General features: G+C 41.8%; 1 protein-coding gene across 6 annotated transcripts in view; it reads left to right on the top strand.

Moving 5' to 3' along the window:
- The window catches only part of ZNF875 (zinc finger protein 875), a 30642-nt gene extending 7325 nt beyond the window's left edge, over positions 1-23317 (top strand). For 2 of the 6 annotated variants that reach the window (XM_009232529.4, NM_001132779.1), the window contains 3 exon segments: positions 5206-5332; positions 5794-5889; positions 20977-23309. In XM_009232529.4, the coding sequence (XP_009230804.4) occupies positions 5206-5332; positions 5794-5889; positions 20977-22640 (1887 nt within the window). In that variant the 3' untranslated portion in view covers positions 22641-23309. 6 annotated transcript variants of the gene reach the window in all.
- Positions 23318-24648: the final 1331 nt, after the last annotated feature.

Here is a 24648-nt window from a genome sequence, read left to right on the forward strand (position 1 = left end):
TCAGATCCTTTGGACTTCCTTGAAAGCTCTATGGGTTTCCCATGTACCAGATTTGGGACTGCTCTATTAAACAAAAGCTGAAATCACAGTCAGATAGGCCTCACATCTTTGGCAGGGTGTTGGTGTTATGGGACAATGCCCATAAGAATCTCAGAAGCCTTTTTGTCCAGCTTGGAGACTCCACTAGGCATCCCCTTAACACTTCAGAGGTCCTAAAGTTTGGGTCTTTTAGCCAAACTTTTGATTCAAACTTTACTCTGAGTGTATTTTTTTATTTTGAGACGTGCCGGCTGGAGAGACTGAAGATGTAAAATAATTTTATTTCCAAGCTAGCAAGTCCTGACTTGTCTATATTTCCTCTAAATTATGCTTGCAAGCTGTATAATTGCTTCTTCAGCTCTTCTGTTTCTGGACATTGTTATATGTTGCTAGAAACATCCAACTGAATTTTTTTTTTTTTTTTTTTTTTTTTTGAGATGGAGTTTCGCTCTTGTTGCCCAGGCTGGAGTGCAACGGAGCGATATTGGCTCACTGCAACCTCCACCTCCCAGGTTCAAGCAATTCTCCTGCCTCAGCCTCCCGAGTAGCTGGGATTACAGGCATGCGCCACCACACCTGGGTAATTTTGTATTTTTAGTAGAGACGGGGTTTCTCCATGTTGGTCAGGCTGGTCTCAAACTCCCAACCTCAGGTGATCCACCCGCCTCGGCCTCCCAAAGTGTTGGGATTACAAATGTGAGCCACTGCACCCGGCCCAACTGAAACTTTTAACAGGCTTTTTGGAGATCTCTTTAGCTAGATCCAAAAATTCTTCAGGTATATTTTCTGTTTTCCAAGTTATGCAGGCAATAGCTTTGCTAATATATAATACTAGTTGCCTTGTTCAAGCTGCCATATCAGTTTCCTCACTCCTTTTCCAGTCCCCACTAGCAGTTTGTTTACTGCTTTTCTGGCCTGTGCTAATAGTTTTCCTGGATGCTTTCCAAGCCTCTGCCCATGTTCTGCTCCCAAAGCTAATGCCACATGTTTTAGGTATTTTGTTATGGCAGCACTTCACTTCTGTGTACCAACTTAGTGGCCTAAAGAACATAGCAGCTTAGGCCTGGTGCAGTGGCTCTTGCCTGTAATCCCAGCACTTTGGGAGGCCGAGGCGGGCAGATCACGAGGTCAGGAGTTCGAGACCAGCCTGGCCAACATAGTGAAACCCTGTCTCTACAAAAAATACAAAAATTAGCCAAGTGTGGTGGTACACACCTGTAGTCCCAGCTACTTGGGAGGCTGAGGCGGGAGCAGGAGAACAGCTTGAACCTGGGAGGCAGAGGTTGCAGTGAGCCGAGACCACGCCATTGCACTCCAGCCTAGGTGACAGAGTGAGACTCTGTCTCAAAAAAAACAAACAAAAATAAACAAACTTAGCGGCTTAAAATGAAATCATTTTTTCAAAATCCTGTGGGTCAGCAAGTAGGCCTGGCATGGCTGGGCTGATCCTCTTGGCATCCTCATGTGGCTGTAGTTAGCTTGCTGCTGAGCTAGAGCTGGATGGTCTCAACCTGTCTGGTGGTTGACAGTTTGGTTGGCTGGGATGCTTCAATTCCTGGTTCTTCTCCATGTGGCCTCTTCAGCAGGCAAGCTCAGGTTATTCACATGGTGGTCTCAAGGTTTCTTGTACAGAGAGAAGGCCAGCCCTGAACTCAGATGCCTCTCAAATGTCTGCTTGCATCATGTTTGCTGATGTCCCACTGGATAAAGCAAGTTCCATGGCCAAGCCCAGGGTTAGTTTAGGAGGAGACTGCATGAAGGGTAGAAACAGGGAGGCATGATTCACTGGGGCCACCACTGTCCCCATCCACTGGTTAGATACAATGCTTTTGGCCGCAAGCAACAGTAAACCTAATTTAGGCTGTTCTAAACAATAAGTAACTTAGCCTATATAAAAAGAAGTTCACAGAGAGGGTGCACTTTGGGGTTGGTCCTTTAGCTCCATAAGCTTCCCAAGGACTGGGGTTCTTTCATCTCTGCAGTCTACCCTGTTCTCTACAGTGTCAGCCTCATCTAGGCTGGTTCCCCTCAAAGCCATAGGATGTCTGCCAATAGCAACTTTGTTTAATTCTCACAATGGCCCTATAAGGTAAGTACTGTTATAATATTGATTTTATAGGAAATTGAGACACAGATATTAAGATATCGACGCAAAGTCATAGGGGAGGGAGGAGAGAGGGGACTGTAATTTGAACACAGTTTGTCTCCAGAGTTTGTGCTTTTAGCCACTGAGTAGTTGTTAAACTTTAGTGTGCATCAGAATTACTTGGAAGCCTTGTTCAAACATTGCTGGGCTCCCCCCCTCAATTTCTGATTCAGTAGCCCTAGGATGGGGACTGAGAATTTTTGTTTCTAACAAGTTCCCAGGGGATGCTGGTGCTGCAGGTTCAGGGACCACACATTGAGCCAGTGCACTAAGCCCTGCTGCCTCTTTTGGGTAATCTGTGCCCATGTTTCTGAGCATCGGGAAAAGTGCTGACTTCCTGTGACTCCATCTTACAAATGACGAAGTCTTTTGCTAGAATCCTACAGTAAGGCTTCTTGTGGCCTGTTGGTTACCATTCATTTTTCATATTTATTTTTCAGCTGGCAAGCAGATAAATTAACTCCCCCAAGCTTCTAGCTGTGTTTTTACTCAGTGGGAGAGATTTGGAGTGAATCATGAGGGTCAGCCACACAGTGTTTACAATGCTGCCTACATGCATGGTTCACAGACAAACCATGAGTTGTTCCGGGGCTGGAGGAATAACCAGTTGTGTTAAATGTGTTAAAGTAACATTAATTGCTCTGTAATGTAGCTCCTTCATGGGAGATTTTCAACGGGTGTATGTGTGTATGTTCTGAGAAGGGGTTGTAAAAGCAAATCACAACAGGGACTAGGCAGATACCTGAATAGCCTTTTTCTCTCCAGTGTTTAATGATGAACAGTTTCAGACATATGGAAAAACCAGGAAGCCTTGTACATTGAACACTCACATACCCACCAACTAGATTCTCAGTGAGTACCTCCTCCTCATGAACTTTTCCTGATCCTCAATCCTACAGTGACCTCTCCCTCTTGAAATCACTCTGACCCAGTGATTCACAACCATCACACTACTTTTAGGAGCCTTTGAAAGTACAAAAGCCCCATCTCCTGGTTTTATGGATTTGTGGTGGGACGCAAGAATCCATAATTTAAAACACCAGCCAGGTAGCTCTAAAATACAGCCAGAGAGAGATGAGGCGTGAGAACCAAAGCCCTCACTCATCTGTGCTCTTCTCTTGTGATTAAGTACATTGGGACTGACTGGGTTTGGGGACAGCTATCAATATAGCTGGGTGTAGGTAGAGTCTTAAGGCCATTTCATAGTCCAGCCAGTGTAGAATAGTGGAGCTGGTAGGGGACAGGAAATGTAGGGAGGATTCCCTGGGAAGGGTACAGTGTGGAATTAGTTTTAGAGAGACAATATCATACCCTCAAGGAGTGATGGAGGCATTCTCAGAAGGGGATGCAAAATCAAAGAGACAAGGCGTGTACCTAAATGAATGACGCTGGTGAGGCAGTCTCCAATAGTGTGTTGCAGCTGATAGACCACCAGCATGAGTCACCGTCAGCCAGCTGTGGTCCTACAGCAGTGCAAAGCCCAGGGTGGTCAGATTTATGGATTTTTAACATAACCCATAGATTGAGATTTTCATATGAAATCTTCTAACATTTAATTGATATAAACACAAGTTTTAAAGCAGTATATGAGTCATATTAAACCCCTCTATGGACTGCAGATTGTACCTAAAGAGAATAAGTGCTGGGCAGGGAAGAATCCCAGTGCTAGATTTCCAGACTCATTTGGAAATCTCACCGAACTTCCATGCCAAGGACGGTTATATATTCCCATCCTCCAAAGTACAGCTTTCTAGGTAGCAGAGGTTCGTTTGAAACTTTGTTGCCTGTCTAATAATAATAAATCATTTTCGGTTATTTAAAAATATTTGACTGCTAAGTGTTTGCAGATTCTGTTGTAGACACCAGGGCAATCACAGTGATCCAGCAATGAACATGGAACTGATGTCTTAGTGGGAAGTCAGAAAATAGAAATGAATATCATGTATTATCTTAGAGTTAAGGGAACACAGTAAAGCAGGAGAGGGGAATGAAACCCGCATGAGGGCATGGAATTTTACATAGAACGGCCAGGGACTGCACCGGGCATTTTGTCTGAGCCCTTCACAGTAATCCTAATCCTCACCACAACCTGTGAGATAAGCACTGTTATTTTTAGTTCGCAGGAGAAACTGACGTGCTGAGCAGCTAATTCAGTGCCTGAGGTTACACTAGTTGGAGACAGAGATGGGTTCCAAATCCAGATAGTGTGGTTTGAATCCACGCTCTTCATCACCACCCACTTTCCCTCCTTAGGCCTGAGCAGGCACGTGGCAGCATTTGGTAGAGGAAAGAGTGAGTCCTGCTGTAGGAGCTGTATATATTGGTGAGTTATTTGCCCCCAAGCCCCAGAGGCACCACTGCTTCAAGTAGAACAAATACTGAGACCAAGTAGTCTCAGAAAATTTTCAAACTCAGCAAGATAATTCTTTACTATTTAGTTGTACTTGTGTGGTGTCTTCTTCTTCCTGCCTATTTTTAAAACTCCCTCTAGGTAAGGGCTTTGGTTTTGTTTGCTTTTATCCTCCCTAGCAGCTAGCCTGGGATATTGACAGTAAGTAATAGGTGCATAAATGATGCTGGCTGGGCAGAGATAGGAGAATAATGATCTTTCACCCTTTGGTGCCAAGGTCACAATCCAAAGTAGGGTCTAGAAATCTTTCCTACTTCCATCAGGGAAGCCTTTTGACTTCTCATTCTTTTTTTATTTTTTGGAGACAGAGTTTTGCTCTTGTTGCCCAGGCTGGAGTGCAATGGCGCAATCTCGGCTCACCACAAGTAACTGGGATTACAGGCATGCGCCACCACACCTGGCTAATTTTGTATTTTTAGTAGAGATGGGGTTTCTCCATATTGGTCAGGCTGATCTCGAACTCTCGACCTCAGGTGATCCGCCCACCTTGGCCTCCCAAAGTGCTGGGATTACAGGCATGAGCCACCGGGCCTGGCCTTGACCTCTTATTCTAAACTGTGGGAGGGAAGGACAGGCTCCTGGGTGAGCAGAGGTGTGTTTTTTGTTAAAGGCATTCGTGGCATTCAGGGATGTCGCTGTGGACTTCACCCAGGAGGAGTGGAGGTTGTTGAGCCCTGCTCAGAGGACCCTGCACAGGGAGGTGATGCTGGAGACTTATAACCATCTGGTCTCACTGGGTAAGAATGGCCTCCCTTGGCACTTAAAGTCTGCCCTACAGAGTATTTTCCACTCATCGTGAGGAAGGGCTACCTGCAGAGCACCTTTCCCTTAGAGTTGAGCTTAAAAACAATTTACCTTTTTCCTCTGGGTAAATCTGGATTTAGTAGAATTGAAAGCAAATAGATTGATTTATTCATGTTATGGATGACACTACATTTCCAGGCCTGTTTCTCCAAGGCTTGTGCTCTCTCTTTATTTTGCTTCAAACCCAGGAAATTTTTCATCTACCAAGTGTTCATAATATGCTGTCTTTCTGACTGGAGTCACTTTTCCTTAGTCAACCCTTCTACTTCAGAGAGAGAACTATTCATAGGTCATTTTTATCCTCTGGGTTTCCTCACCCATTTCAGCTCTGAGTTCTAGAATGCCCTCTTGAGCCCATAACCAACAATGTCCTCATTTTCTTCCCTATGAACAGAAATTCCATCTTCTAAACCAAAACTCATTGCTCAGCTGGAGCGAGGGGAAGAGCCCTGGAGAGAGGAGAGAAAATGTCCACTGGACCTGTGTCCAGGTGAGTGTTGAGTGTGGGGTTGACAGGATAGTCTACAGCTTGGCAGATAGGGAAGGAGGAGGCATCTCTTAGATACTGGGAAGAAGCTCTTCTCCAGACCTCCTAAGCCAAGAGAAAGGTTGCCTGACATGGTCTTCCTTCCAGAACATAATCTTCAGTTGAGGGAGGGACTTCCCTGGTTCCCTTGTCTCTTCCCTACACTAGGAAGCCTCTCTTCCTCACTTGTCTTCTCCGTAATGCTTAGTCTTTCCTCATTCACTGTCTTCTTTCTCACCTGATCTTAAAAATTGCATCTACCCCATGAATGTTAAGTCTACGACACTTCTAGATACTTTGTAGCTACTCTTATGCTAAGATTAATTGATTATCTCTACCTCTCCAATTCCCATAATTTATTACACAATACTTAAGCTATGACTAATAATAAAATACATACTCATGTGCCAATGTCCCAGCTTAAGAAATAAAAAATTACCTAAACAGTCGAAACCCCCATTTCCCCTTCCCTGATGGTATCCTCTACCCATCCCTCCAATGGAATTGTTTTTCAATATTAGGGATTTATAATTCTTACGCATGGCTTTATTATTTCCTTCATATGTATGAATCGCTAAATCATCTATATTGTTGTTTGGCATTTTTTAAAACTTTATGTCAATGTCATCATATTATGTATGTACTTTGTTTTCTTCACTGAGACTAATTTTGTACTATGTTGGTATATGTAGCTCTGCTTCATTCATTTTTGTGGCTATATAATACTGTGTTTTATGCATAATTATAATACAATTCATTTATCCATTCCATTTTTGTTGGACAGTTACATTTTTAACAGTGTATTCTTTTGACTAATTAAAGAATGTTGCTGTGAACCTTCTCATAGATATGTCCTTGGGCACATAAGCACCCATTTATCTAGGATATGTACCTAGGAATAGGACAGCTGAGTAAAAGAATACGCACCTGGTCAATCTGACAAGGTAATGCCAAAGTATTCTCCAAAGTTGTTGTATTAGTGTTCTAGGGCTGCCACAACAAAGTACCACAAACTGAGTGGCTTCAACAACAGAAGTTTATTTTCTCACAGCTCTGGAGGCTAGAAGTAGAGATCAAGGTGTTGGTAGAGTTGGTTCCTTCTGAGGGCTGTGAGGAAGAATCTGTCCCATGCCTCTCCTAGCTTCTGGAGGTTTGCTGGCAATCCATGGTGTGGAGGAGCAGAGTCCCAGTCTCTGCCTTCATCTTCATATAGCATTCTCCCTGTGTGTGTGTCTCTGTGTCCAAATTTTCCTTGTTTGTAAGGACATTATTCATACTGGATTAGGGCCCACTCTAATGACCTCATCTTAACTAATTACATCTGCAACAACCCCGTTTCCAAGTAAGTTCATCTTTTGAGATATTAGGGGTTTGGACTCCAATATATCATTTTTGGGGAAACAGAACTCAACCTATAGCAATTGCTTACACTCACATAGCATTTTATTTTATGAGGATTCTAGTTGCCCTGCATCCTTCCTAATACTTTGTGTGGTCAGACTTTAGGTTTTGATCATCTTTTGGGTATGAAATGGCCTCTCATAGTAGTTGTAATTTGATTAGTTTTGAGTTTGAGCATCTTTTTATATGTTCATTCCTTGACTGGCCTTGGTGTTTGCTCTTCTGTGAAGCCTTTTCAATTCTTTTGCCTTTTCTTCTTGTTGATTTGAATTTGAATTTTTAAAAATAAATCATTGAGATGAACTCTTTATTAGATGTTCCAATCTGTGGCCTACCTACTTGCTTTTTTAATTTTTTTTATTGAGATGGAGTCTTGCTCTGTCACCCAGTCAGCAGTGCAGTAGCATGATCTCGGCTCACTGCAACCTCTGCCTCCCAGGTTCAAGCAATTCTCCTGTCTCAGCCTCCTGAATAGCCGGGACTACAGGCATGTGCCACCACGCCTGCCTACTTTTTGTATTTTTAGTAGAGACGGGGTTTCACCATGTTGGCCAGGTTGGTCTTAAACTCCTGACCTCAGGTGATCTGCCCGCCTCGGCCTCCCAAAGTGCTGGGATTACAGGCGTGAGCCACCGCACCTGGTGCCCTGCTTGCTCTTTAAACAAACTGTCTGAAATAATTTGTCTCAATTTATAAAAATAATACAGAGAGTTTCCATTTACTCTTCACCCTTTTCAATTGCTTTCCCCAATGATAATATCTTATATAACCACAGTACATTTCAAAACCAGGTAACTGACACTGGTATGATACTATTAAGTAAACTAAAGACTTTATTCAGATTCAGATTTCATCAGTTTTTACATGTACTCTTTGGTTTTTTTTTTTGGTTTTTTTTGTGGTTTTTTTTGTTGTTTTTTGAGACGGAGTCTTGCTCTGTCGCCCAGGCTGGAGTGCAGTGGCGCAGTCTTGGCTCACTGCAAGCTCCGTCTCCCGGGTTCACGCCATTCTCCTGCCCCAGCCTCCTGAGTAGCTGGGACTACAGGCGCCCACCACCATGCCCGGCTAATTATTTTGTATTTTTAGTAGAGACAGGGTTTCACCGTGTTAGCCAGGACGATCTTGATCTCCAGACCTCATGATCTGCCCGCCTCGGCCTCCCAAAGTGCTGGGATTACAGGCTTGAGCCACCGCGCCCGGCCTCTTTTTTTTTAAATTGTTGCTCTATAGTAGTATGAAATTTCATTACATAAATAAGATTTACATAGCCACCATCACTACAATAAAGATCTAGAACTCTTCTATCACTACAAAGAAAACTCCCCTGTGCTATCTTCCGTCCAGTCTTAACCCCTGGCAACTACTGATCTGTTCCCCATCACTATAATTCTTTTTTCTTTTGTTCTTTTTTTTGAGACAGAGTTTTGTTCTTGTCCCCCAGGCTGGAGTGCAGTGGCGCAATCTCGGCTCACTGCAACCTCGGCCTCCTGGGTTCAAGCGATTCTCCTGCCTCAGCCTCCTGAGTAGCTGGGACTACAGGCATGTGCCACCACACCTGGCTAATTTTGTATTTTTAGTAGAGATGAGGTTTCACCGTGTTGGCCAACCTAGTCTCGAACTCCTGACCTCAGGTGATCCACCCACCTCGGCCTCCAAAGTGCTGGGATTACAGGCATGAACTACTTGCGCCAAGCCTCAGATTTTATTTCTACTAAAATATATAATTATTCTTATGCTCTGTTTCTTCATGTGTCAGTCTTTTGTGTATTTTAATTAATTTGTCCACTTAACCTCAGCAGTTAAATTTGTTGGCATAATGTTCATAATATTCCCAAATTTCTTTAAAAGTGTGTACATTTCTGTAGTGCTTCCTCTTTCATTCCCCATATTGTGATTTAAAACATTTTGGGAGTATTTTATCTAAAAGCTTATTAATTTTATGGATTTTTGCAAAGAATCAACTTTTGGTTTCATTGATTTTCTGTAGTATTAATCTATATCCCATTTAAGTGATTTTTATTTGTATCTTTTTCTGCATTCTACTTTCTTTGGGTTTAATTTCCTCTTCTTACTTCCTGAGGTAGAAGCTTAGGTCTTTGGTATAGACCTTCTTTTCTAATACAATCACATATATATCTGTACATTTATTTCTAAGCCTTGCTTTAGCGGAATCCTACAACTTTTGGTGTGTTGTGTTTTCATTATCATTTAGTTCATAATATTTTCTAATTTTTATTATTTTTTAACCTATTGGTTGTTTAGAAGTGAGCTGCTTAATTTCCAGATATTCAGGTATTTTCTAAATGTTTTATTTTTATTGGTTTTCAATTTAATTGTATTTTGTTGAGAGAATGTATTCTGTATATTTTCAGTCTTTCACAATCTGTTGAGATTAATTTTATGGGACAGCATATGATCTATTTTTGTGAACATTCTATGAGCTCTTAAAAGGAATGTGTATTCTGCAGTTGTTGAGGGTACTATCCCATAAATGTCAGGTCATGTTAGTCATATTTTTCAGATAATTGATATCCTTACTGAGTTTTTTATCTTGTTTTTCTATCCATTACGGCAGAGATGTGTTAACATCATTGTGGATTTGTCTGTGTCTCTGTAGTGATCTCTAAGGTTTTGATTCATACAGTTAGTAATTTTGCTATGGGGCACATGTACATTAATAATTGTTACATCTTCTTATTGACCTTTTTATCATTATGGAATTTCCTCCTGTGTTTTTAGCAATGCCCCTTGTCTTGAGGTCTGTTATCTGATATTAATATAGCTACTCCAGCCTTTTTTTTTTTTTTGAGACAGAGTTTTGCTTTTGTTGCCCAGGCTGGAGTGCAATGGCACGTTTTTGGGCGTGGCTCGGAGATGCCACCAAACACCTCTTAAAGACCTCCTGGCTTCAAGTGATTCTCCTGCTTCAGCCTCCTGAGTAGCTGGGATTACAGGTGCCCGCTACCATGCCTGGCTAATTTTTTTCGTATTTTTAGTAGAGACAGGGTTTCACCATGTTGGCCAGGCTGGTCTCGAACTCCTGGCCTCAGGTGATCCACCTGCCTCTGCCTCCCAAAGTGCTGGGATTACAGACGTGAGCCACCACGTCCAGCCCATTCCAGCTTTTTAATATTTATTCTTTCCATGGCATACCTTTGTCCATTCTTTATATTTCAATCTTTTTATTTGCGTCTTTGTATTTAAAATGAGTCTCTTATAGGCAGCATATAGTTGATTTTTTTCTTCTTTATTCAGTTTGCCAATCTCTACATTTTGTTGGAGTATTGAATGCATTAGCACTCAAATGTTATTGTTGATAAGTAAGGTTATTTCTACTTTTGCCAGATTTTTCTTTGTTTTCTCTAATGTGTTTTCACTTGCTCTGTTTTCTTTAGCCTACCTTTGGTTTAATGTTTTAATAAAATACTTTTTAGATCCTTTTTTTTTTTTTTTGAGACATAGTCTGACTCTGTCACCCAGACAGGAGTGCAGTGGTGAGATCTTGGCTCAGTCATCCTCTGCCTCCTGGGTTCAAGGGATTCTCCTGCCTCAGCTTCCCGAGTAGCTGGGACTAGAGGCGCGTGCTACTACTCCCAGCTAATTTTTGTATTGTTAGTAGAGATGGGATTTCACCATGTTGGCCAGGCTGGTCTTGAACTCCTGACCTCAAGTGATCCGCCTGCCTCAGCCTCCTAAAGTGTTCAGATTACAGGCGTGAGCCACCGTGCCCGGCTCCTTTTTAGATCTTCATGTTAATTTCTCTCAGCTATCTAGCTATGTATCTGCCTTGTGTGTGTTATGACTTTTCCAGGGCTTACAATGTGTATTTTTAACTTAAACCAATTAGAGTTATTATTTGTTTAAGGTAATGTAAGAATCTCACAAGAGTATGTGTACATTCCCCTCATCTTTAGTGCTGTTGTCATGTACATTATTTCTGTAAACATCCTAAACCCAATACTACAGTGTTAAAATTTTTAAGCCATCATATAGTAATATGTATTTTTAAAGAAATTAAATATATGTAGAAATATGTGTGTGTGCTTTATATGTGTCACATTTCTTATGCTCTTCACTCCTTAATGTAGATATAAGTTGCCATCTGATACCATTTTCCTTCATCCTGAAAGACTTCCTTTAACATTTAGTACAGTTACCTGGCACTGGATTTTCCATTTTAATCTGAAAAGATTATTTTCTCTCCAATTTGCGAAAATTAACTGGAAATAGAATCGCTGGTTAACGTATTTTTCTCTAGCATTGCAGTGTCTTCTGGCTTTCATAGTTTTATAATTTTTGTTGAGTAATTATTATATTGTTCTTTTGTATTTTGATCTTCTCTGGCTGCCTTCAAGATTTTCTCATTATTTTTGGCCTTTAACAGTTTGACTGTGATGTTTCTAGGAGTTGTTTTCTTTGTGTTTCTACTACTTGAGCATTATGAAGCTTCTTGGCTCTCTAAGTTACATTTTCTACTCACTGTGAGAAATACTTGGCTATTATTTCAATATTTTTCCTGTCCCTTTTACTGTTTTCTCTCATTCTAGGACTTCAATTTACCGTATATTGGACTGCTGGAAATGTGTTTCTGAAGATTCATATTATCTCATAAGCTTCTGTTCATTTTTCTTCAATCTTTTTTCTCTTTTTTGAGGGGTGCGTGGATATAGGTAATTTCTATTCTTTCATTTTCAAATTCACTAATCTTTCTTCTTTTTCTGTTTGCTATTAAACCTGTCTAGTGAATTTTTAAATTTCAGTTATTGTTTTTTTCTTTCCCCCTCCCCTCCCCTCCCCTCCTCTTGTTTCTGTGGGTATTAGGAATGCTCTCAGGCAAGAAAGCCACAAACAAAATTATTACCCCTTTTTGTTGCAAATTTTTGAGCATAAACTCTTCCCCATCTTCTGCCTGGTTATGTATATTTTCCAGTGCCTTTGAATAGTTATTTGTTATATTTTATCCAATCTTATTATTTTCTGCTACAGGGTTCTTGTGACCATTTCAGTCTGCTGGCATTTTCATTAGTGGGCTTCCTCATACTTATTTTTGAATTGATTTTTAGAAATTGCTTCAAAATTGCAGAATATTTGCAAAAATAAAAATAGTAGAATAAATATATATGGTGCAGTGAGTTGGATGTGGTTTGTCCCCACTACAACTCATGGTGAAATTTAATTGCCAATTTAACAGTATTGAAAGGTGGTGGGGCCTTTAAGAGGTGTTTGGTTGTGGCATCTCTGCCCTCTCGAATGGCTTATGCAGACTGGGTTAGTTCTTTTGAACTGGGTTGGTTCTCGTGAGATCAAGTTGTTATAAAACAAGGCTTCCTCTGATGTTTGGCCTCTTTGCATGCACTTGCTTTCCCTTCCTCTTTCTGCTGTGATTTGAAGCAGCATGAGACCGTCACCAAATGGGCTACCATCCAACTTCCAGAATTGTGAGCCAAATAAACTTTTTTGTAAATTACCCAGTCTCAGGTATTCTGTTATAGCAATACAAAACGGATTAAGACAAGTGGCATATATGTTATTATATAAATGGCATCATAAAATGACCTACTATTTTACTTAGTTTGCTTTATCATTTATTCATGTGCTCTTTTGCATGCATGCCTTTCCTCCCTCCTTCCCCTTTCTCATTACATATGTATATATGTGTATATGTATATGTATGTTCATATGTGTTTGTTTTGTTTTTGTCTTTGTTTTTGTTTTTGTTTTTTGAGACAGAGTCTTGCTCTGTCACCCAGGCTGGAGTGCAGTGGCACGATCTCAGCTCACTGCAACCTCCACCTCCTGGGTTCAGGCGATTCTCCTGCCTCAACCTCCCAAGTAGCTGGGATTACAGGTGCACGCCACCATGCCTGGCTAACTTTTGTGTTTTTAGTAGAGACGGGGTTTCACCATGTTAGTCAGGCTGGTTTTGAACACCTGACCTCGTGATCTGCCCACCTCGGTCTCCCAAAGTGCTGGGATTACAGGCATGAGCCACTGCACCCAGCCTGTAAGTGTTTGTTTCTGTGAGTTTTCTAAGAATGTTGATATTGTCTCATATAACCACAGTGTGGTTATTAACCTCAGTAAACTTAACTTTGATACAGTCATTTTGCCTGTTATCTACCATTTGTATTATAATTTTGTCAGCATATAGAATAATATGGTTTTTTACTTTCCAGAACATAATCCAGTCCAAGGTTAGTTAGTTCATTTTCATGTCATGTCTATTTACCTTCCCTTAATAATAATTAAGGGAAGGGAATTATTATTTCAATAATCTTTCTCTGTCTTTTATGACATTGACATTTCATTTGTTTATTTATTTAATTTTAGATTCAGAGTGTACATGTGCAGGTTTGTTACATGGGTATATTATGTAATGCTGGGGTTTGGGGCTTCTATTGAACCTATCACCCAAATAGTTTACATAGTACCTGATGGGTAGTTTTTCAGCCCTTACCTCCATCCTTTTTCCCCTGTTTTGGAGTCCCCAGTGTCTATTATTTCCGTCTTTATGTCCATGTGTACCTATTGTTTAGCTCCTACTTGTGAGAACATTAGGTTGATTTTCTGTTTCTGCATTGATTCACTTTGGATGATGGCCTCCACCTGCATCCATGTTGCTGCAGAGGACATGATTTCATTCTTTTTTATGGCTGCATAGTATTTCATGGTGTGTGTGTACCACATTTTATTTATCCAGTCCACTATTGATGGGCACATACGATGATTCCATGACTTTGCTATTGGGAATAGTGCTGCGATAAACATACGAATGCAGGTGTCTTTTGGTAGAACAATTTATTTTCCCAGTCTTGGGATTGTTGGATTGAATGGTAGTTCTATTTTTAGTTCCTTGAGAAATTTCCATACTGTTTGCCATAGAGGTGGAACTAATTTACATGACCACCACCAATATATAAGCATTCCCTGTTCTGTGCATCCTCACCAACATCTGTTTTTTGTTTTTTGTTTTTAACTTTTTAATAATAGCCATTCTGACTGGTGTGAGATGGCCTATCTTGTTGTGGGCTTTCTTTTCCCATCCTTCACTGGTACCAAGATCTCTTTGTGGTTTTAATTTGTATTTCTCTGATGATTAGTGATTTTGAGCTTTTTTTTATGTTTGCTGGCTGTTTGTATACCTTGTTTTGAGAAGTATCTGTTTATGTCCTTTGCTCACTTTTTAATGGGGTTATTTGGGTTTTTGTTGTTGATTTGCTTAAGTTCCTTATGATTCTGGATATTAGTCCTTTGTAAGATGCATAGTTTGCAAATGCTTTCTCCCATTCTGTATGTTGTCTTTTTACTCTGTTGATTGTTTCTTTTGCAGTGCAGAAGCTCTTTTGCTTAATTAAATCATATTTGTCAATTTTTGTTTTTGTTGCAATCGCTTTTGAGGACTTAGTCATAAGTTCTTTGCCTCGGCCAATGTCCAGAGAAGTTTTTCATAGTTTTCCTTTAGGAATTTTATAGTTTGAGGTCTTACATTTAAGTCTTTCATCCATCTTGAGTTGATTTGTGTATATGAGAGGGAAGGGTCCAGTTTCATTCTCTTACATGTGGCTGGACAGTTTTCCCAGCACCATTTATTGAATAGGGTGTCCTTTCCCCATTGTTTATTTCTGTCAACTTTCTCATAGATCATTTGGTAGTAGGTGTGTGGTTTTATTTCTGGGTTCTCTGTTCCGTTCCATAGATCTATATGTCTATTTTTGTACTTATACCATGCTGTTTCAGTTAATATAGCCTTGTAGTATAGTTTGAAGTCAGGTAATGTGATATTTCCAGCTTTGTTCTTTTTGCTTAGGATTGCTTTGGCTAGTCAGGCTTCGTTGGTCCCGTATGAATTTTAGAATTGTTTTTTCTAATTCTGTTAGAATGTTAGAATGACAAATGATGTTGGTAATTTGATAGGAATTGCATTGAATCTGTAGATTGCTTTGGGCAGTATCATTTTAACTATATTGATTCTTAACAATCTGTGAGCATAGAATGTTTTTACCTTTGTGTCATCTGTGATTTCTTTCATCAGTGTTTTGTAGTTCTCCTCGCAGAGACCTTTCACCTCCTTGGTTTGATGTATTCTTAGGCATTTTGTGTGTGTTTGCATTCGTGTGGCTATTATAAATGGGATCTTGTTCTTTATTTGGCTCTAAGCTTGAATGTTACTGGTGTATAGAAATGCTATTGATTTTTGTACATTGATTTTGTATCCTGGAACTTTACTGAATTTTTTTTTTAATCAGGTTTAGGAGTCTTTTGGAGGGACCTTTAGAGTTTTCTAGGTACAAGATTATTTTCTAGGTATAGAATTTTCTAGGTAAAGGATTCTTGGCGAACAGAGATAATATGACTCCCTCTTTTCCTATTTGGATGCCTTTTATTTCTCTGTCTTGCATGATTGCTCTCTCTAGGACTTCCAGTACTAAGTTGAATACGAGTGGTGAGAGCAGACATCCTTGTCTTGTTCCACTTCTTAGGGGGAATGGTTTCAGCTTTTGCCCATTCGGTATGAAGTTGGCTGTAGGTTTGTCACAGATAACTCTTCTTATTTTTAGGTATGTTCCTTTGATGCTTAGTTTGTTGAAGATTTTTATCATGAAGGGATGTTGGACTTTATCTGATGCTTTTTTTACATCTGTTAAGATGATCATATAAATATATATATATATATATAATTTTTTTTTTTTTTTTGAGATGGAGTCTTGCTCTGTCACCCAGGCTGGAGTGCAGTGGCGCGATCTCGGCTCACTGCAAGCTCGGTCTCCCAGGTTCATGCCATTCTCCTGCCTCAGCCTCTCCGAGTAGCTGGAACTACAGGCACCCACCACCATGCCCGGCTAAATTTTTGTATTTTTTTTAGTAGAGACGGGATTTCACCGCGGTCTCAATCTCCTGACCTCGTGATCCACCTGACTCGGCCTCCCAAAGTGCTAGGATTACAAGCATGAGCCACCACACCCTGCCAGTTTTTGTTTTTAATTCTGTTTATGTGATGAATCACATTTATTGAACACTGACATTTTGGAATACAATTCCTCAGTTCTCACGTTTTTCCTCCACCTCCTGGGTTCAAGCAGTTCTCTGCCTCAGCCTCCTGATTAGCTGGGACTACAGGTGTGTGCCACCACGCCGGCTAAGTTTTGTATTTTTAGTAGAGACAGGATTTCACCATCTTGGCCGGGCTTGTCTTGAACTCTTGACCTCAGGTGATCCACCTGCCTTGGCCTCCCGAAGTGCTGGGATTACAGGCGTGCGCCACCGCGCCCGGCCAGTTCTCACTTTTTAAAATAGCTTTATTGAGGTATAATTTACATGCCATAAAATTACTTATTGTATTTGTACAGTTCATTTTTTTTTTTTTTTTTGGAGATGGAGTTTCGCTGTTGTAGACTACGCTGGAGTGCAGTGGCGCAATCTTGGCTCACTGCAACCTCTGCCTCCTGGGTTCAAGCGATTCTCCTGCCTCAGCCTCCCGAGTAGCTGGGATTACAGGCGTGTACCACCAGGCCTGGCTAATTTTGTATTTTTGGTAAAGACAGGGTTTCTCCATGTTGGTCAGGCTGGTCTCAAACTCCCTACCTCAGGTGATCCGCCATCTCAGCCTTCCAAAGTGCTGGGATTACAGGCGTGAACCACCGCACCTGGCCTGTATGTGTACAGTTCAATACGTTTTAGTAAACTTATAGAGTTATATGATTGTCACCTCTATTCAACATTTCTATCACACCAGAAAGTTCTCGTGTGCCCATTTGCATTCATCCCTCCTCCCATCAGAGGAAACCATTGATTTGTTTACTGTCTATAGATTTGCTGTTTCTAGACATATATGAATGGCATTGTGAAATATATAGTCTTTTCTTTTTTTTTTTTTTTTAGATAGAGCCTTGCTCTGTCACCAGGCTGGAATACAGTGGCATGGTATCAGCTCACTGCAACCTCTGCCTCCTGGGTTCAAGCAATTCCCCTGCCTCAGCCTCCTGAGTAGCTGGGACTACAGGTGCACACCACCACGCCTGGCTAATTTTTTGTATTTTAGTAGAGACGGGGTTTCACCATGTTGGCCAGGATGGTCTCAATCTCCTGACCTTGTGATCCACCCGCCTCAGCCTCCCAAAGTGCTGGAATTATGGGCGTGAGCCACTGTGTCAGGCCGAAATATATAGTCTTTTATACTTGCATTCTTTTGTTTAGCATAATGTTTTTGATGTTCATCCAAGTTGCAGCATGTATCAGTAATTCATTTTTTATTGCTATATAGTATTCCTTTGTATGGATATACCACATTTTGTTTTTCTGTTTACCCCTTGATGGACATGTGGATTGTGTCCACTTTTTGGCTATTGTGAATAGTGTTGCTATGAACACTCATATACCAGTCTTAGTGTGGACATACGTTTTCATTTCTCTTGGGTAGATAATTGGGAGGATAATTGCTGGGTTGTATGGTATGTTTATGTTTAACCTTTTTAAAAATTGGGACTGGGTGCTGTGGCTCGCACCTGTAATCCCAGCACTTTGGGAAGCCGAGGTGGGTAGATCACCTGAGGTCAGGAGTTCAAGATGAGCCTGACCAACATGGTGAAACCCAATCTCTACTAAAAATACAAAAACTACCTGGGCGTGTTGGCAGGTGCCTGTAATCCCAGCTACTCAGGAGGCTGAGGCAGGAGAATCGCTTGAACCTGGGAGGTGGAGGTTGCAATGAGCCGAGATTGTGCCACTGCATTCCAGCCTGGGTGACAGAGTGAGACTCCATCTCAAAAATAAAAAATAAAAATTGGAAAAATGTTTTTCAAAGTGCCTGTACCATTTTACATTTCTATTACCAATATATTAGGTTTTTAGTTTCTCCACATCCTTGTCAGCACTCAGTATTGTCACTGATTTTGATTATAGACATTCTAGTGGGTGTGTAGTGGTATTTCATTGTGCATTTAATGCATTTCCCGAATAGCTGATGATGTTGATCTTTTCATTGTTTGTGTTTTTTTTTTTGAGATGGAGTTTCGCTGTTGTTGCCCAGGCTGGAATGCAATGGCGTGATCTCTACTCACTCCCACCTTCGCCTCTTGGGTTCAAGCAATTCTCCTGCTTCAGCCTCCCAAGTAGCTGGGATTACAGGCGCCCACCACCACACCCGACTAATTTTTGTATTTTTAATAGAGACAGGGTTTCACCATGCTGGCCAGGCTGGTTGAGAACTCCTAACCTTAGGTGATTCACCCATCTTGGCCTCCCAAAGTGCGGGGATTACAGGTGTGAGCCACCATGCCTGGCCCTTTTCATTGTTTATTAACCATGTGCGTATCTTTTTTAGTAAAATGCCTATTCGATTCTTTTCTTCATTTTAAAATTAGATTGTGTTCTTATTGAATTGTAAGACTTTTTAGTATAATCTAGACACGAGTCCTATATCAATATAGGATTTTCAGATATTTCTCCCTGTCTGTGGCTTATCTTTTCATTTTTTCAATGGTGTCATTTCAGGCACAAAACTTTTAAATGCTGATTAAGTTTAACTTTCCAATTTTTAAAATGGGTTGTGCTTTTGGTATTGTAACTAAGAACTTTATTCTTAACTCAAGGTTATGAAGATTTTCTTCACTGGTTTCTTCTAGAAGTTTTATAGTTTTAGCTCTTACATTTAGGGCTCCAATCCATTTTAGTTAATTTTTATGTATTAAATGAGGTGAAAATCTAAATTCATTTTCTTGCTTATGAATATTCAGTTGTCCTTACAATCTCATATAAAGAGTATCCTTTCCCCCATTGAATTACCTTGGCACCTTTATCAAAAATCAGCTGAGTGTGAATCTAAGTGTTCATTTCTAGTCTCCCGATTTTGTTCCATGATCTCCATCTTCCTCCTGACAGTAGCACACTAGCTTCATTACTGTAGCTTTATATTAAGTTTTGAAGTTAGAAGTATACACTCCCCAACTTTATTTTCTTTTTCAGAAATTGTTTTGTCTATTTTATGTCCTTTGAATTTCAATGTAAGTTTTAGGATCAGATTGTCAATTTCCAAAAGGGAAAAAAACCAAAAGCCTGCTGTGGTTCTGATACCATGATTATGTTGAATCTGCAGATAAATTTTGGTGAGAATCATCATCTTAATAATAGTAAGCCTTCCAATCTATGACTGTCTCCCTATTTATTTGGAGCTTTAACTTCATTCAACAATGTTTGTTAATTTTCTTTTTAAAAATCTTTCGTCTTTTCCTCCTTTCCTTTTCTCTTTCTTTCATCCCACTATGTTGCGCAAGCTGGCCTCAAACTTCTGGCCTCAAGCAATCCTCCCACTTCAGCCTCCTTAAGTGTTGGGATTACAGGCATGAGCCACCGTGCCCAGCCTTAATTTTCAGTTTACAAACTTTGTGCTACTTTGTCACATTTATTCCTTAGCATTTTATTATTTTTATGCTATTGTGAATAGTATTGTTTTCTCAGTTTCACTTTTAGAATAGTCATTGCTAGTATATAGAAATACAATTTTTTAATATATTTATCTTATATGACCTAAGTACAATTATGACTTCTAGTTGCTTTTTTGAAATTTTATACATACAAAATTATATAATCTGTGAACAAAAGAGATTTTTTTACTTTTTCCTTTCCAGTTAAGACGCCTTTCATTTGTTTTCTCCTCATTTTGTTTGTCCCCTCCTTTTTTTTTTTTTTTTTGAGACAGAGTCTCGCTCTGTCACCAGGCTGGAGTGTGGTGGCACGATCTTGGCTCACTGCAACGTCCACCTCCCGGGTTCAAGCGATTCTCCTGCCTCAGCCTCCCGAGTAGCTGGGACTACATGTGTGTGCTACCATAGCCAGCTAATTTTTCTATTTTTAGTGGAGACAGGGTTTCACCATGTTGGCCAGGATGGTCTCGATCTCTTGAGCTCGTGATCTGCCCGCCTTGGCTTCCCAAAGTGCTGGGACTACAGGCGTCATATTTTAAGTTTTTGAGAACATGTGCAATATTTGCCACTTCTTTCTTCTTCTCCTCCTTTTCCTTCTCCTCCTTCTTCCTTCCTTTCTCTCTCTCTTTTCTGTGTCTCCCTCTTTTGAATTCAACCCCTTAAAAAGGTAAAAACCATTTTTAGCTGGCAGGCCATACAGAAACAGGTTTCAGGCTGGATTTGGCCTGTCAGGTGAGTTTGCCAACTCCTGCAATAGAAAATGTAATGCATAGGGCTGGGCACAGTGGCTTACGCCTGTAATCCCAACACTTTGGGAGGTTTAGGCTGACCTGAGGTCAGGAGTTCAAGACCAGCCTGGCAAACATGGCGAAACTCTGTCTCTACTAAAAATACAAAAATTAGCTGGGCGTGGTCTTGGGCACCTGTAATCCCAGCTACTTGGGAGGCTAAGGCAGGAGAATCGCTTGAACCCTGGAGGCGGAGGTTGCAGTGAGCTGAGATGTCACCACTGTACTCCAGCTTGGGTGAAAGAAAGACTCCATTTTAAAAAAAAAACAAGAAACAAAAGAAAGTGTAATGCATGAAGTGAAATGAAAAATAGATGCTGGGAAGGATGTCTAACTGGGAGATAGCTTGTGATGTAAATATATTATGAATGACCAATGGGCAAGGCAAAATTGCCTACATAGCCCTACCTATGGCCCCTCTGAAAATGTTCTTTCTTCAGCAGAATCAAAGCCAGAAATTCAACTTTGTCTCTCCCGCCCTCTGATTTTCTCCAATCAGCAAGCTCTCAGCCAACATGTGTGGCTGAGTCATCTATCTCAGCTGTTTTCAAGTTTATGGGCAGGAAATCCTCTCCAGCTGGGAAAACACTATCCAGAAGATCAGAAACAACAGCAGGATCCATTCTGCTTGAGTGGCAAAGCAGAATGGATTCAAGAGGGAGAAGACTCCAGACTCCTGTTTGGGAGAGTAAGCAAAAATGGCACTTCAAAGGCACTTTCCAGCCCACCTGAAGAACAGCCAGCACAGTCCAAGGAAGACAACACAGTGGTGGATATAGGGCCCAGCCCTGAACGGAAGGCAGACCTTGAGGAAACAGACAAAGTATTGCATGGTTTAGAAGTCTCAGGATTTGGAGAGATCAAATATGAAGAGTTTGGGCCAGACTTTATCAAGGAGTCAAACCTCTTTAGCTTCCAGAAGACACAAACTGGGGAGACACCTTACATGTACACTGAGTGGGGAGACAGCTTTGGCAGTATGTCAATCCTCATCAAAAACCCAAGGACACACTCTAGGGGAAAGCCTTATGTGTGCAGAGAATGTGGGCGAGGCTTTACGTGGAAGTCAAACCTGATCACACATCAGAGGACACACTCAGGGGAGAAACCTTATGTGTGCAAGCATTGTGGACGAGGCTTTACTTGGAAGTCAAACCTCTTTACACATCAGGGAATACACTCAGGGCTCAAGCCTTATATGTGCAAGGAATGTGGGCAGAGCTTTAGCCTGAAGTCAAACCTCATCACCCACCAGAGGGCGCACACTGGGGAGAAGCCTTATGTTTGCAGGGAATGTGGGCGTGGCTTTCGCCAGCATTCACACCTGGTCAGACACAAGAGGACACATTCAGGAGAGAAGCCTTACATTTGCAGGGAGTGTGAGCAAGGCTTTAGCCAGAAGTCACACCTCATCAGACACTTAAGGACACACACAGGAGAGAAACCTTATGTATGCACAGAATGTGGGCGTCACTTTAGCTGGAAATCAAACCTCAAAACACACCAGAGGACACATTCAGGGGTTAAACCTTATGTCTGCCTGGAGTGCGGGCAGTGCTTTAGCCTGAAGTCAAACCTTAACAAACACCAGAGGTCACACACAGGGGAGAAGCCGTTTGTATGTACGGAGTGTGGGCGAGGCTTTACCCGGAAATCAACCCTCATCACGCACCAGAGGACACACTCAGGGGAGAAGCCATTTGTATGTGCTGAGTGTGGACGAGGCTTTAATGATAAGTCCACCCTCATTTCACACCAGAGGACACATTCAGGGGAAAAGCCTTTTATGTGCAGGGAGTGTGGCAGAAGGTTTCGGCAGAAGCCTAACCTATTTAGGCACAAGAGGGCACACTCAGGTGCCTTTGTGTGCAGGGAGTGTGGGCAAGGTTTTTGTGCTAAGTTAACTCTCATTAAACACCAGAGGGCACACTCAGGGTGGAAGCCTCATGTGTGCAGGGAGTGTGGGCAAGGCTTTAGCCGGCAGTCACACCTCATTAGACACCAGAGGACACATTCAGGAGAGAAGCCTTATATTTGCAGAAAGTGTGGGCGGGGCTTTAGTCGGAAGTCCAACCTTATCAGACATCAGAGGACACACTCAGGATAGAAACTGTGTGTACAGGGAATGTGGTACAGCCTTTTGCCAGGAGTCATACTTCATCAGACACCAGAGGACACACACAGCGCTGTGGCTTGTTCAGCCATTGCTAGATACCAAAGTGGAGACATTGTGTGTGTGATTGTGCATGAGACTGTACTGGTAAGACTTGTATCTCCATCCACCTGAAGGAGAATTGCTGGCTCATTTTCAGAAGCCCTGCCCTTCCTCACTGTGGATGGTGGGTTGTGGAAGCCCAGTCAGGTAATGATAGTGGCAGGAGGTAGTCAAATGCCCAGGCAGATAGGGGTGGGTACCTGGTGAAACCCAACCTTAAAGCTGAAGACAGTCCCAGCTAAATCCTCATACTGAATTGAGAACCTGTCTTCCCATTTGGTGTGCTTTCCTCCGATTGATCCCAACCCTTCACCTATTTTACATATACCTGCCCTTCCCTAATTGGTTTTTACACTGCTGTGCCCACCTTTGAGTGGTGCCTTTGTATACTTACAAGTCAATCAACATGTACTCCCCTATTCTGAGCCCATAAAAGACCCAGACTCAGCTGCAGTGAGGAGAGAAATCATCCTGCTGTGGGGGCTAGGGACCACTCCCTGCATCCCCTCTCCACTGAGAGCTGTTCTTTCGCTCAATAAAATTCTTTTCTACCCATCCTCACCCTTCAATTGTCAGTGTATCCTCAATTCTTCTTGGACTCAGGACAAGCGCTCAGAACCGCTAAACATGGGTATAAGCTATAACACAGGCAGGCCAAGAGGGCGGGGCACCTCCAGTGGCAGGCCCAGGGCTAAGTGAGGTCCACGCAGGGGGCTGTCACTGGCTGTGAGGTCCTCAGTTGGCAATGTGGCTGAGAAAAATCCTGTGTCAGTAACTTGATGGAGAGAGTACTTTTAAATGGGTTGAAATTAGGAAATGAATACTATTCCAGTGTCATTTTACAGGTACACTTGAACATTCCTTCCACTGTACCCTGGATGTTACAGAAACTGTTGCGGGAATGAAGGAGGACCAGAGAGACCACGGGGTGAGACAGGAGGATTTCTTTATTTATTTTTTTGAGATGGAGTCTCGCTCTGTCACCCGGGCTGGAGTGCAGTGGTGCGATCTCAGCTCGCTGCAGGCTCCGCCCCCCGGGTTCACGCCATTCTCCTGCCTCAGCCTCCCGAGTAGCTGGGACTACAGGCGCCCGCCACCTCGCCCGGCTAATTTTTTGTATTTTTAGTAGAGACGGGGTTTCACCGTGTTAGCCAGGATGGTCTCGATCTCCTGACCTCGTGATCCGCCCACCTCAGCCTCCCAAAGTGCTGGGATTACAGGCGTGAGCCACCACGCCCAGCCGACAGGAGGATTTATTGAGTGCACTCAGACCCAGAGGATTAACATCCAAAAACTGGGCCCAGAACAAAGACGGCATTTGACTTTTATACACACTTCTCAAAGGGGGTGGGCTAACTTGAAACAAGCTTACAGTGGTGCAAAACGTAGTGGTGCAAAAGCCAGGATACAGAGGCAGAACAAAGGCAGTTAATCAAATTGTGACAGGTGCGTAACTCAGGATTAGATATGACCCTTGCTTATGCAGCCTAGATGGCTGTTATCTAGGCTTGCTCAAAAGAGCCTTGCATGGGCTTATCTCATAACCTTTGCTATGGCACCCAGATGGCTGCAGCCCAGGCCTGCCTCAGGCATGTCTTAAAACTTTCACTGTGCTGCTTAGATAAAACAGAATACTTGAAGTTACTAGTTACAGAAAACAGGAATCTATAACCTCATAAAACTTGCAGAGCAAGGTACAATCACACGGAGGGAGGTGGGATTCAAGGGAGAACTTTACTTTTTCTTATCCTTATGTTGAGGGAGTGCTGGGAGAGTCTCCAGAGCACATTCCTTCAAGCCTATGCTTCTTTGATAATGTTATAGAGACCTCGCCTGGGTCCAGGCTTTGCCTGCTACCGCCTTTAGGATGAGTCAGCCTAATATAGAAAGCTTATTTTTC

This window comes from Pongo abelii, chromosome 20 (assembly GCF_028885655.2).
Source record: "Pongo abelii isolate AG06213 chromosome 20, NHGRI_mPonAbe1-v2.0_pri, whole genome shotgun sequence".
NCBI classification, from domain to species: Eukaryota; Metazoa; Chordata; class Mammalia; order Primates; family Hominidae; genus Pongo; species Pongo abelii.